The sequence below is a fragment of the Xenopus laevis genome, chromosome 4S (genome assembly GCF_017654675.1).
Source record: "Xenopus laevis strain J_2021 chromosome 4S, Xenopus_laevis_v10.1, whole genome shotgun sequence".
Taxonomy (NCBI): Eukaryota; Metazoa; Chordata; class Amphibia; order Anura; family Pipidae; genus Xenopus; species Xenopus laevis.
Window position 1 is genome coordinate 128193601 of NC_054378.1, and position 13434 is coordinate 128207034.

The following is a 13434-nucleotide window of genomic DNA, read 5'->3' on the forward strand; positions in this document are numbered from 1 at the left end:
ACTGTGGTATGGAACTTATCTGGTGACCGACAACATGTATTTGCTGTTAGTGTTCTGCAGAAATCCTGGCAGTGCGATGTGTAGAATGTCATTTGATACTTACAGATTCTTTCTGTCCTGGAAGTAAAAATATGCCAAATGTTCTAGGTTTTGTCTTAAGTAGGTTTGATCTACAATTTAAGGGCAATACTACTTACATTGTACTGATATTACATTATCAGTGATTAAATTGTGTTCAAAACTTTGCTTGCCATAGAGTAAGTATTTTACTTATTGTGTGCCCAGAACATTCCTTCTCTGTATATTTGTATTTATACATATGGGAGGAGGGAGGTGCCATATTGATTCCCTTAGGCAGTACAGTATGAGGGTATAGCTTATTGTGTGCCCAGAACATTCCTTCTCTGTATATTTGTATTTATACATATGGGAGGAGGAGGTGCCATATTGATTCCCTTAGACAGAACAGTATGAGGGTATAGCTTATTGTGTGCCCAGAACATTCCTTCTCTGTATATTTGTATTTATACATATGGATAAGGGATATGCGTATTGTGTGCTCAAATGGCTGCTAAGGTCTGTGAAAAGCACACAGCAGCTTCAGTTAAAAAGCTGGATTGCTGTAAAATGATAAACTCATACAAATTAATAATAATAGAAATCTAACTGCAAAATGTCCTGGAATGTCATTCATTGTATATATTATACTGAATGTTTTGTGTAAGGGGATCTTCCCCTTGAAACTTGTGCAGTTCCAGATTTCTCAGATGTGATTGGACAAGAGAGATACTTTATACTTTGGGAAATGTGGCAGAATGAATGCTTTGCTTATACCTGCCTGCTCTTTCCCAGCCCTGGAGACCAAACCAGTTCAATACTGGGGCAGATCCTGTTTCCTTTATGATTCCACTTCATTTGACAAACTTCTTTCTTTGCTCTTGTATTGTAGAATGGAAGTTTCCGACCACTTTTTTTGTTTTTCCTATCATTCCTCCTATACTATAGGAATGTTATTCATAGTGTTTGTCTGATGGATTTCCTATGTACAATCGGCTTATTGTAACCGGTGACCGTGGGCAACAGTAATCAGTATAACTATTTAGTGGTGTGTTTTATGTGTATAATTTTTATCTCTTAAAACAAACTTCTAGCTGTTCCAAAGGAAACAATATGGCTACAGGCCTGTATGTACCGTATATACTCGAGTATAAGCCAAATTTTTCAGCCCCCAAAATATGCTGAAAAACTCTACCTCGGCTTATACTCGGGTCAAGCGCGAAAACGGTCGCCGGCGTCTAAGAATAGTCGTCGGCGTCCAAGAATAGTCTCCAAGAATATTCGCCGGCATTCAAGAATGGTTGCCGGTATCCAAAAACGAGACGCCGGCACCTCCAATGGGAGCAGAAACCCTCAATTTTTTGATTGAAACTTTCCAGAAGCTGCTGCATTTCTCACCCTAGGCTTATACTCGAGTCAATCCCAGTTTTTGGAGGTAAAATTAGGTACCTCGGCTTATACTCGGGACGGCTTATACTCGAGTATATACGGTATAAATGCAAACATACAGAGAGGGAATGATCTGTGCACAAACTAAACAGGGATTTTATTCGATAATCAGACTGTACATTTGAATTACGGATATTGGACAGACCTGTGTGTTTTTAGGTTCCGGTATCCAGGCAGCAGTAAAAACAGGGGAGGAAGTTGGTTTTGTGGTCGATGCCACAACCGCTGGTAAAGGGAAAGTCACGTGCAGCATCCTCGGCCCAGATGGGTTGGAGACTGAAGCAGATGTGATCGAGAACGCGGACGGCACTTATGACATTTACTACACTACAGCTAAAACCGGACCCTACGTCATCCACGTTCGCTTTGGTGGAGCTGACATCCCCAATAGCCCCTTTACTGTAATGGTAAGATGATTGTGTTGTTCATGTGCCCTCCCTTATCTGCCAAATTCTGACAGTGATGCCTTTCTGCATAGTCTGTATCTAATAGGCCCTGGAACTAAAGCTGATGGATTTAACAGGGCAGGATGTTCTTGCTTAGTCCTTCCAGAGGAACAGTTATGTATCTGTAGGCACAAAGGGATAACATTATAAATCAACTGCAACCCAACAATCGGTGTCTCTAAGCAGTTATCCAGAGCATGAAAAACAGGGCAGAGCATCATACCCAGCATTACACAAACTCACAGCATTATCCTAGCTATAGTAAATAGCTCCGGCTCAGAGCATTATGCTGGGCACAGTGCAGCAACACAGGTTTGGAGCATTATCCTGGACACTCCAACAAAGCACAGCAACACAGATGTAGTATAGTTTTTGATTAAAAAAACAAAAACAGCAAACTATACTACAACAGGTGTTATCCTGGGCACAGCAACTCAGGCTTAGAAGGTTGTCCTGGGCACAGCAACTCAGGCTTAGAAGGTTGTCAAGGGCACAGCAACTCAGGCTTAGACCGTTGTCCTGGGCACAGCAACTCAGGCTTAGAACATTGTCCTGGGCACAGCAACTCAGGCTTAGAACATTGTCCTGGGCACAGCAACTCAGGCTTAGAACATTGTTCTGGGCACAGCAACTCAGGCTTAGAATGTTGTCCTGGGCACAGCAACTCAGGCTTAGTATGTTGTCCTGGGCACAGCAACTCAGGCTTAGAATGTTGTCCTGGGCACAGCAACTCAGGCTTAGTATGCTGTCCTGGGCACAGCAACTCAGGCTTAGAATGTTGTCCTGGTCACAGCAACTCGGGCTTAGAACGTTGTCCTGGGCTCAGCAACTCGGGCTTAGAAAGTTGCCCTGGGCACATCAACTCAGGCTTAAAACATTGTCCTGGGCACAGCAACTCAGGCTTAGAACGTTGTCCTGCGCACAACAACTGAGAGTTGGATGGTTGTCCTGGGCACAGCAACTCAGGCTTAGAATGTTGTCCTGGGCACAGCAACTCAGGCTTAGAACGTTGTCCTGGGTACAGCAACTCGGGCTTAGAAAGTTGTCCTGGGCACAGTAACTCGGGCTTAGAACGTTGTCCTGGGCACAGCAACTCAGGCTTAGAACGTTGTCCAGGGCACAGCAACTCAGGCTTAGAACGTTGTCCTGGGCTCAGCAACTCTGGCTTAGAACATTGTCCTCAGCACAGCAATTTAGGCTTACAACGTTGTCCTGGGCTCAGCAACTCTGGCTTAGAACATTGTCCAGGGCACAGCAACTCAGGCTTAGAACGTTGACCTGGGCTCAGCAACTCTGGCTTAGAAACTCGGGCTTAGAACATTGTCCTCAGCACAGCAATTTAGGCTCAGCAACTCTGGCTTAGAACATTGTCCAGGGCACTGCAACTCAGGCTTAGAATGTTGTCCTGGGCTCAGCAACTCGGGCTTAGAACATTGTCCTCAGCACAGCAATTTAGGCTTAGAATGTTGTCCTGGGCTCAGCAACTCGGGCTTAGAACGTTGTCCTGGGCTCAGCAACTCAGGCTTAGAATGTTGACCTGGGCTCAGCAACTCTGGCTTAGAATGTTGTCCTGGGCTCAGCAACTCGGGCTTGGAACGTTGTCCAGGGCACAGCAACTCAGGCTTAAAACGTTGTCCTGGGCTCAGCAACTCAGGCTTAGAACGTTGACCTGGGCTCAGCAACTCTGGCTTATAATGTTGTCCTGGGCTCAGCAACTCGGGCTTGGAACGTTGTCCAGGGCACAGCAACTCAGACTTAAAACGTTGTCCTGGGCTCAGCAACTCGGGCTTAAGGTGCCCATACATGGAGAGATCCGCTCTTATGGCGATGTCACCAAACGAGCGGATCTCCCTCCGATATACCCACCTTGAGGTGGGCAATATCGGCTGATCCGATCGTGGGCCCTAGGGCCCAACGATCGGATCCTAACGATGCCCAAACGGGCGGTCGGATCGCGGGACCGCATCAACGAATAGATGCGGCCGCGATCCGACGGGATTTTCTGTCCCATCCGATCGAGATCTGGCCGACTTTCGGCCAGAACTCGATCGGTGAAGCCCGTCGTGGGGCCCCATACACGGGCCAATAAGCTGCCGACACGGTCTGTCTGCAGCTTTTATCGGCCCATGTATGGCCACCTTTAGAACATTGTCCTCGGCACAGCAATTTAGTCTTAGAACGTTGTCCTGGGCTCAGCAACTTGGGCTTAGAACGTTGTCCAGGGCACAGCAACTCAGGCTTAGAACGTTGTCCAGGGCTCAGCAACTCAGGCTTAGAACGTTGTCCTGGGCTCAGCAACTCAGGCTTAGAACGTTGTCCAGGGCACAGCAACTCGGGCTTAGAACATTGTCCTCGGCACAGCAATTTAGTCTTAGAACGTTATCCTGGGCTCAGCAACTCAGGCTTAGAACGTTGTCCAGGGCACAGCAACTCAGGCTTAGAACGTTGTCCAGGGCACAGCAATTGAATTACCAGTTAAAGATTGCATTTTTATACCTGTTATCCTAAAACAATCCCCAGAGGTCTTAATGCAGACTGAAATTCTAACAGCCAAAGACTGTTTGTGGGGTTTACAGTAATTAAAGTTTAGGAACATCTTAAGGGCCACCGTCTGCCCATTATATACATTATGAGTATCAGAGATTTCCAACCCAGTGTCCTGCCTGAGGGGGTTGCTTAACTGTAAAAGGGATACTGGGAGGTGTAGTAAAACAAATAAAGGCTGCGGGTTGGAAATGAGTTTTTCTGTACATAAATTAATTTTTAGGGTACGTTGGGTTACTTTAAAGGGTACAGCTTGGATAGTGAAATTCTTTAAAACAGAAGTGCAGGAAGAAAATGTAGGTATTGTTATAATAAATGGCTGTGTTATATACATGAGGAATGTGCTTACTCTTAGAGCCCATTAAATCCTACACGGATATTGCTTTTGATGAATGGCCAGTTTATTCTCACAAAGGAAACAGTACGTCGCCACCTCCTGGCTCTAAGTGGTAAAGCAGGACTTTGGGTTGTAAATAACAAACCGGGCACAACATTTAACCTCTATTCTTACATTCTACTCCAATGCACCAATTTGTTTTCCTTCTGCTGTTTGATAACTTAATAATATTTGTTGTTTTGTTCTTATGATCTGGGATTATAACCTATGTTTTGTGTCCTTGTGATCCCCTTGTTCCAAACACCAGGCTACAGATGAAGTCCCCGTACAGGTGCAGCAGCAGTCCCTTAGTGCATGTCCTCCAGGCTACCAGTCCTTGGTATATTTTTATTTATTGCCCACACCCTCTCTCTTTCCATATTTCTTCCCTCACAGCCAATCATGTTGCTGCTTTTTGGAACTGCTTGAGCCAATCTTGGCCCTCACTGATCACGTCTTCCATTTGATCCATGAACGTTTCACTTTTAGGGCACCAATCACATCTCAGCCGGACCCATTCTGCTTTGAGCATGGCTCCGTGCTCTATTGTTTCCTGATTCCCGAAGGGGTCTCTACTTTGGTTTTTGCTTTATGCTTATTTTTGAACCTCCGGTCTGCAAGTACTGGCCGCCCATATCATTTCCAGCTGTTACCAATCATTAAGGGGAATGTAATAAAAGGTGCATAGTATTTCTGGGTCTAGTAACCCATTGCAGCCAGTTATCTGGCCAGTAAATCCTGCATGCTAAGTGGTTGCCATGGGTTACTAGACCTGTGGCAAGTTTCACCCCATTATTACATTACCTATGACCTGTGTCACCATGATGGGATGTGGATTTTTTCACTCCTCCCGATCACCCTGCGGCACCAGATTAACTTTTTCTTTCAGATTTCCAGGAAATCTAAATATTCACATTTCCATGAATTGTTTTTTTTTTGCCTTAAATCCATACTTGGTAGCTAAGCAAACAGACTCAGACGGTGGTGTGGATCAACAAAAATTCTGTGTCAGTCCTATGGAAAAAAAATGCCAGTTTAACCCACCCTTCAAAATCTAGTTATATTTTGATTCAAACTAATATGGGAATTGTAAGGGTTTATGACTTCTATTAGATTACTCTCTTGCACACTCCACTTCCTGTTCTGGAGAAAAAGAAGTCTCTGTTCTTGATCTGTTTGCATTGTCACCAGCATGGACGGGGCTCCTTGGTTCAGACACATTACTTTCGGAGACTAATAACATAATTTTTTCTGTAGGTATCGGAGGCAGATTATGCTCCTGTTGGCTCAATGAATGGTCTGGGTTTCCGGCCTTTTGATTTGGTTATTCCATTTGCCGTACGAACTGGAGAGATAACAGGTAAGTGGTGTTTTTAAGCTGCTCTTTCACCTTTACATTAACAATTAGTATGATGTAGAGAGGGATATTCTGAGATGATTTGTAGATGATTTTTATTTTTTATTATTTGTGGAATTTGAGTTATTTAGCTTTTTATTCAGCGGCTCTCCAGTTTGCAGTTTGGTTGCTAGCAACCATACATTACTTTGTACAAGATACTGGAATATGAATAGGAGACGTTTGAATATATGGATGAGTAATAAAAAGTAACTTAAAGAGCCATTGTTTCTTAGATGGAGTCATTGACCCCCATTTGAAAGCTGGAAAGCATCAGCAGAAATAGGCAAATAGTCCAAAAAAAGAAGGCCAATTGAAAAGGTGCTAAGAATTAGTCATTCCATTCCATTAACTTAAAGGTGAACCACCCCTTTAAGTTACTAATTTCCTCATAGAGATTTTCAATCAGCACATTTAGAGACAAGACAATTTGCTATTGATTTTCATTTTTTATTATTTGTGTTTTTTGAATTATTTAGCGTTTTATTCGGCAGCTCTTCAATTTGCATCTTAATTAATCTGGCAGCTAGGATCTAAATTCCCCTAAGTTCAATGCAAAATATCGTTCAAATGGGGGGATATTTATTGCAACCTTTTATTGCACATTTTGATCAGTAGGGAAGGGCACCTTACAGCAGTGTTGCTCTCCAACCCCTTGGATGTTGCTCCCAGTGGCCTCAAAGCAGGAGCTTATTTTTGAATTCCAGGCTTTTAGGCAAGTTTTAGTTTCATAAAAACCAGGTGCACTGCCAAACAGAGTCTTAATGTAGATTGACAATCCACATAGGGGCTACCAAATGGCCAATCACAGCACTTATTTGGCACCCCAAGAACATTTTTTATGCTAGTGTTGCTCCCCATCTCCTTTTGCTTCTGAATGTTGCTCACGGGTTCAAAAGGTTGGGGATCCCTGCCCTAAAGGAAGCTTATTGGATAAAAACAAATATGCCAGTGCAATAAAGTTAATATATGTAGGACGGGTCCAAGACAGTATTTTAAAGTTTCAGACAAGGCCCTTTATCAAGTGTGATGAATCAATAAAAATGAATTGCAGTGAAAACACTGCCTTGGACTCGTCCTACATATGTTAACTTTATCGGATGACCTTTTTGGGATATTTGCACAGGATATCCAGTGGGATGAGCTTGAACACTAATCGGTGAGCTACAGTTCAACCTCTTTGGAAATATGCCAGTGCATTATACTCTTTTAACTATATACGGATTTTCTTTAAAAAAAGATTTCTGCAAAAACCCTATTATTCCACTTCCTGCTGCCTCCTTTTCCAGACTGTGCAGGGAAGCAGGTGGCATTGTAGAATAGGAACCAATCAGAAGCTAGGCTGACCTAATAGGGAACTGAAACCTGTTTTCTGCCTGTGTGTGGGCCAACCCGCGGGTAAACCCTTATTGGGTTGACATCAACACAGCCATTGCAGGCTACGGTACTGGTAGCGCTGAATTTCGCCTTGCTCCCATCCTGACCGAACTGTGCCCAATTTCCACCAGTGGTGATGTCCTTTTATACTTTCATCCCTGCAGGGGGTATAAATACAAGCAATTGCCTGGTTAGGATCAGGTGCGGGTTCCAAATGACCAGGTTAGGGTCGGGTGCAGGTCGACTTTTAGTTGACTCGCAGGGACTGTTAGGGTATTCTCACCCATCGCTTTAAACATGGAAAAAGACCATACAGATCTATAGTAGCTCCAATAAGGGAGACATTTTTAAAGATAATATTAATTTTTGGCCTAAAGTAAAACCAGCACCATATATTATTGCCTACAATTTGGAGGGTTTATTTTTTCAGTTATGGTATATTTGTCCTTTAAAATAATGTGGATAGTGTATTTTTTGCCTCAGTGTTATTTTACATGTTTTGGGGAAAAAAAATGAGTTTTTGTTTGTTCCTCAGGGGAAGTTCACATGCCTTCTGGGAAGACAGCCCCCGCAGATATTGTTGACAACAAAGATGGTACTGTGTCTATTCGATACGTTCCCACAGAAACTGGACTGCACGAGCTGGCCATTAAATGTAATGGAGCTCACATCCCAGGTAAGGCATGGCAAAACTCTTACAACTATACACCTGTATGTCTGTGTGAATATATAAGAGCATGGCAAAGATGCAGGCCACCAGGTATTGCTATTATCTAATACCTAGAACCCCCTGACAGCCTAATTTAAAGGAACAGTTCAATGTAAATATAAAAACGGAGTAAATAAATAGGCAGTGCAAAATAAAAAATGTTTCTAATATAGTTAGTTAGTTAGCCAAAACTGTAATCTATAAAGGCTGGAGTGAGTGGATGTGTAACATAATAGCCAGAACACTACTTCCTGCTTTTCAGCTCTCTAACTCTGAGTTAGTCAGTGACTATAAGGGGGGCCACATGGGACATAACTGTTCAGTGAGTTTGCAATTGATCCTCAGCATTCAGCTCAGATTCAAAAGCAACAGCTATGTCCCATGTGCCCCCCCTCAAGTCACTGATTGGTTACTGCCTGGTAACCAATCAGTGGAAACCAAGAGAACTGAAAAGCAGGAAGTAGTGTTCTGGCTATTATGTTACACATCCACTCACTCCAGCCTTTATACCTTACATTTTTGCCTAACTAACTATATTAGAAACATTTTTTTATTTTGCACATACTATCTATTTACCCAGTTTTTATTTTTATACTGAACAAATTATTTAAAGATTCATTGTCACAGTTATCCATTTTCCTAATTCTTACCAAATTGTTCAATTTAATCATGAGAATGTGATCTATCTCAGAGATTCATAAATATTGTTGTCATTTTAAGGAGAAGGAAAGCTACCGAAGCAGTTTATTGCCAATAGATATAACACTATATTTATTCTGCAGAAAGATTTACCATACCCGAGTAAACAGCTATAGAAGCTCTCTCTGTTTCTTTAGGATAGTAGCTGCCATATTAGCTTGGTGTGACATCACTTCCTGCCTGAGTCTCTCCCTGCTCATTCATATCTCTGGGCTCAGATTAGAGCAGGGAGAAGGAGGGAGGGGGGGAAAGGAAGGGAGAGAGGAGCAAACTGAGCATGCTCAAGCCCTAGCCCTGGAGGTTTAAGCTGAAAACAGGAAGTCTGATACAGAAGCCCATGAGTACACAATAGAAGGAAAGAAATGTGGTGTTTCTTTTGACAGAGGACTCAGAGCAGCATTACTTTGAGGGTTTACTGGTATAGTTATATAGACCTTTCTCATAAAGCTTATTTAATTTTAGCCTTTCCTTCTCCTTTAAAAACCAGAGTTGTCTACAAGCAGCAGTGCAGTAAATCAACCTTTCATATTATGTTTACATGATCCTGATGTGTGGTGATCTAGAACCAAAAAGCAACACAGAACTGCAGTTTATTGCTAGAGAGAATGTAGAAAAGGTCACGTGGCAACCAGCAATACATTTACATTTCCCACAAAACGACACTATTCTATATATTACATATTTTCACATGTAAGATAACTTTTTATTCTGCCGTCGGGATCCCTACAAGGGAGAATATATGGACTATAAATGGGATATGTATTATTTCCCTCAAACTTCAATATTGGTGGCATAAAGTATAGTGTCTTTGTTTTCTGGTTATATTTTTATTTTTGTCTCCATTATTGACATAACACTTGTGTTTAACCCCAGAAAGCCCACTGCAGTTCTTCGTGAATTATCCAAACACAGGAAGTGTCTCTGCATATGGACCAGGCCTTATCTATGGGGTCGCCAAGAAGCCAGCCACATTCACAATTATAACAGAAGATGCTGGAGAAGGTATTTTGTTTTTTACTTTTTCATTCCATTTGTTTATGTTGTATTGTATCAGTGCTCTTTTTGCCTCAGAAGGTTAATTATTCATTATATAAAATGTGCTTTGCTTCCCCTTGCCTTAAATGTAGGATAGGAGAAATGTAGGGGGGTGTAGGTGTAGTGTAGTAGAAAATCTGAAGAGGATTTCTAATTAATGATATTTGAATTTCATGTTGGCTTTGTTTCATCCCTATAAAGGGGGCCTGGATCTGGCAATAGAAGGGCCCTCCAAGGCAGAGATCAGCTGCATTGATAACAAAGATGGCACTTGCACTGTGACATATCTGCCCACCCTTCCAGGAGATTATAACATCCTAGTGAAATATAATGACATACACATCGCTGGAAGCCCTTTTGTTGCAAAAATCACAGGTAACTGTTTAATCTTTTTTCCCATAGCTCCCCATATCCCATTTGTAGGTATCCCATTTCTATATCCCCTGTGTCATAGTTTTAGGTATCCCGTTCCACGTTGTCTCATCCCTGCTATCTAATTCCTTGTATACTTTTGGTAGTTTTGTCCCATATGCCAGTTCTAGATCTCCTATCATCATCATTTATTTATATAGCGCTGTCAAGATACGCAGTGCTTATCTCCTATCCCTTCTATTCCATATATTCAAATATCATGTATCCTTTATGAGTATAAAATTTCCCAGTTGTAAGTATGCCATTCCCTTGATTCCAGTTTGAGGTATCCTGCTCCCCATATCTCAGTCCAGGTATCCTATTCCTCATATCATTGTTCAAGGTTTCTCTTATCCAAGTTCTCAGTGTCCTGTTTCCCATATCCCAGTTCTAGATACACAATCACTTCTGTTCTGTAGTCTCCATTCCATCATCTCAGTTTTATGTATGCTATTCCTAATATTCCAGTTCTATGTAGCCCACTGCTACATTTAATTTACTTTGCTAGGCATCCTTGGGAAGGCAAAGACTCCATTGGACTGCATCGGACTGGGTCCCTCTCCACCACCCCTTCAGCCCCCCTGACCCAGCCGCAACACCGTTCCTACCCCCGCTAGAGATTAGCTTTTGTTCTCCGCTCTTTGCGATTGGGGCAGGGAGGAGCAGCAGTAAGGTGCCGGGAGCACAATTTAAAGGGAGTGGGTCTGGACCAGTGGGGGCCTACTGGTTTTCTCCCTGCCAGCCCAGTCCTACCCTTGGACCAGTTTTATTAATGTCCATAGAAAACACCTGTCTTAAGACTGGATATCTGTCTGTGTAAAATTGCAAACATGCCAAAAAGGAATATCTGTTTTCGATCATGTGAATTGATTTCTTTTCTTTCCCAGATGATAGCAGGCGGCGCTCACAAGTAAAACTCGGTTCCACGGCAGACTTTTTATTGGATATCACGGAGACTGATTTGAGCCTTCTGTCTGCCAGTATAAAAGCCCCATCTGGTCGTGATGAGCCCTGTCTTCTGAAAAGGCTTCCAAACAACCATATTGGTAAGGGCAGGTCTGAGTAAATGCGGTTACATTTTTATTAGGTCGATATATATGTTACATTGCGTGCTGTGTAGCTGCTTCTCCGATATGTTTTACCTTTATCCATTCCTATATCATCGTTAGCATCTTTAATTTACAAATATATATGCTAAGAGATAACACTGTCTCATTTTCTTGTTTATTCCAGGAATTTCATTCATCCCAAGGGAAGTTGGGGAGCACTTAGTCAGCATTAAGAAAAATAGCCGCCACATACCCAACAGTCCTATATCCATCATGGTTTACCAGTCAGAAATAGGGGACGCCAGCAAGGTGAAAGCCTTTGGGCCAGGTCTGATTGAAGGGCGGTCGTATGAGATGTCAGATTTTATTGTGGATACCAGAGAGGCAGGTCAGTACCATTTCTCACCGGACTCTCTACCCCTTTGCAGTTGTCTGTGCAAGGCCTATGCACTGTATCTTTTAGATTTTATTTTTATGAAAGCTGTTTTGCATTTCTGAGAACCAAAAAAGCAATAAAGTTTATTTGTTATACTAAAAATGTCGGAAAATAAGAGGAAAATATGCAGTTTTCCTCGCAGCTGTGATATTATCTATATTCGCGGGAGACTGATTTATCTGACATCTTCCCAAGGGGATATTATTGAGTACTGTCTGAGTAACACATGAGCACTTTCTTGAGTAGAGATTTTTGGCACTTACACAATCACAGCTGTTCTTGTACTGGAATCGTTGCTTTATTTATCATTCCATAATTATGCTGCTTTTGTTTGCTTGGCATAAGCAAATTACCAAAGCATGAGGTTTTTGTTTTTGGCCAATGTAAGATATTCTATCCTCAAACTGCCAGTACAGGATTTTATATTGACTGATTGAATTAAAAGGATTTGTGCAGACTCCAGGGCACCCAAAATAGGTTCAAAAACGTCTTTTTATTGCACCATTTAAGACGCCAACACTGTTCTTTTAAGGTGCACACTCCTTGTGTTAAAGACACCATGCCTTTTCCACTGTAAGCCGCCAATAGAGTGTACTAAACCCACAGCCTTCCTGTCCATCACCCATGGGCTTCCACTAGTATGTTTTAACCTGATGCACTGGTTGGTTGGTTCTAGTCCACCCTACTGGCTGAGATAAAGGCTCCGGCCTCTCAGCACCACCTTATATCTACAGCACAGCCATCACAGAGTGGTTGGAGCTCATTATTTCCCTTGCTTTGGAAGGGTAGAGAGATAGAAGTCATACTCTGTATGCACATGTAAAGCAAAATGATAATATATAGCCCTGCTATTAGTCTAAAATGTAGTGTTATGAAAAATACATACATTTTCCTTATAGAATTATAACTGATACAGATATACAGAATTCTGTTACTCTGCCCTGTGTTATATTGTATGTCATTTAATTGAAATACTCTTGAGTCCTTATTGCTACTACATCTGTTCCAGGCTACGGCGGGCTCTCGCTGGCAGTGGAAGGACCCAGTAAAGTAGACATCCAAACAGAGGACCTAGAGGATGGCACATGCCAGGTCTCCTATTGTCCAACAGAACCAGGAGTTTACATTGTATCCATCAAGTTTGCAGATGAGCATGTTCCAGGTATAATTCACAAATTATGTTTCTAGTTAAATGCTGATGTGTTAAAGGGGTGGTTCACCTTTAAGTCAACTTTATGTTATAGAATGGCCAATTCCAAGCAACTTTTTAATTGGTCTTCATTATTTATATCTTGTAGTTTATTTTTAATTATTTGCTGCTTCTTCTGACTCTGTCCAGCTTTCAAATGGGAGTCACTGATCCCATCTAAAAACAAATGCTCTGTAAGGCTACAAATGTATTGTTATTGTTACTTTTTATTACTCGTCTTTCTATTCAGGCCTTTTATAT

At 42.1% G+C, this 13434-nt stretch overlaps 1 protein-coding gene and 1 long non-coding RNA gene across 2 annotated transcripts in view; one reads left to right on the top strand and one right to left on the bottom strand.

Moving 5' to 3' along the window:
* Window positions 1–13434, bottom strand: part of LOC121393401 — a 52522-nt gene that overhangs the window by 37326 nt on the left and 1762 nt on the right. The window lies entirely within an intron of this gene.
* LOC121393384 (filamin-B-like) overlaps window positions 1–13434 on the top strand; it is a 69134-nt gene that overhangs the window by 29967 nt on the left and 25733 nt on the right. Inside the window, exons 11-19 of the mRNA XM_041561838.1 lie at window positions 1666–1913; window positions 5141–5212; window positions 6130–6232; window positions 8181–8321; window positions 9927–10055; window positions 10290–10463; window positions 11387–11545; window positions 11733–11936; window positions 12994–13146. Of these exons, the coding sequence (XP_041417772.1) occupies window positions 1666–1913; window positions 5141–5212; window positions 6130–6232; window positions 8181–8321; window positions 9927–10055; window positions 10290–10463; window positions 11387–11545; window positions 11733–11936; window positions 12994–13146 (1383 nt within the window). The remainder of the gene's footprint in view (window positions 1–1665; window positions 1914–5140; window positions 5213–6129; window positions 6233–8180; window positions 8322–9926; window positions 10056–10289; window positions 10464–11386; window positions 11546–11732; window positions 11937–12993; window positions 13147–13434) is intronic.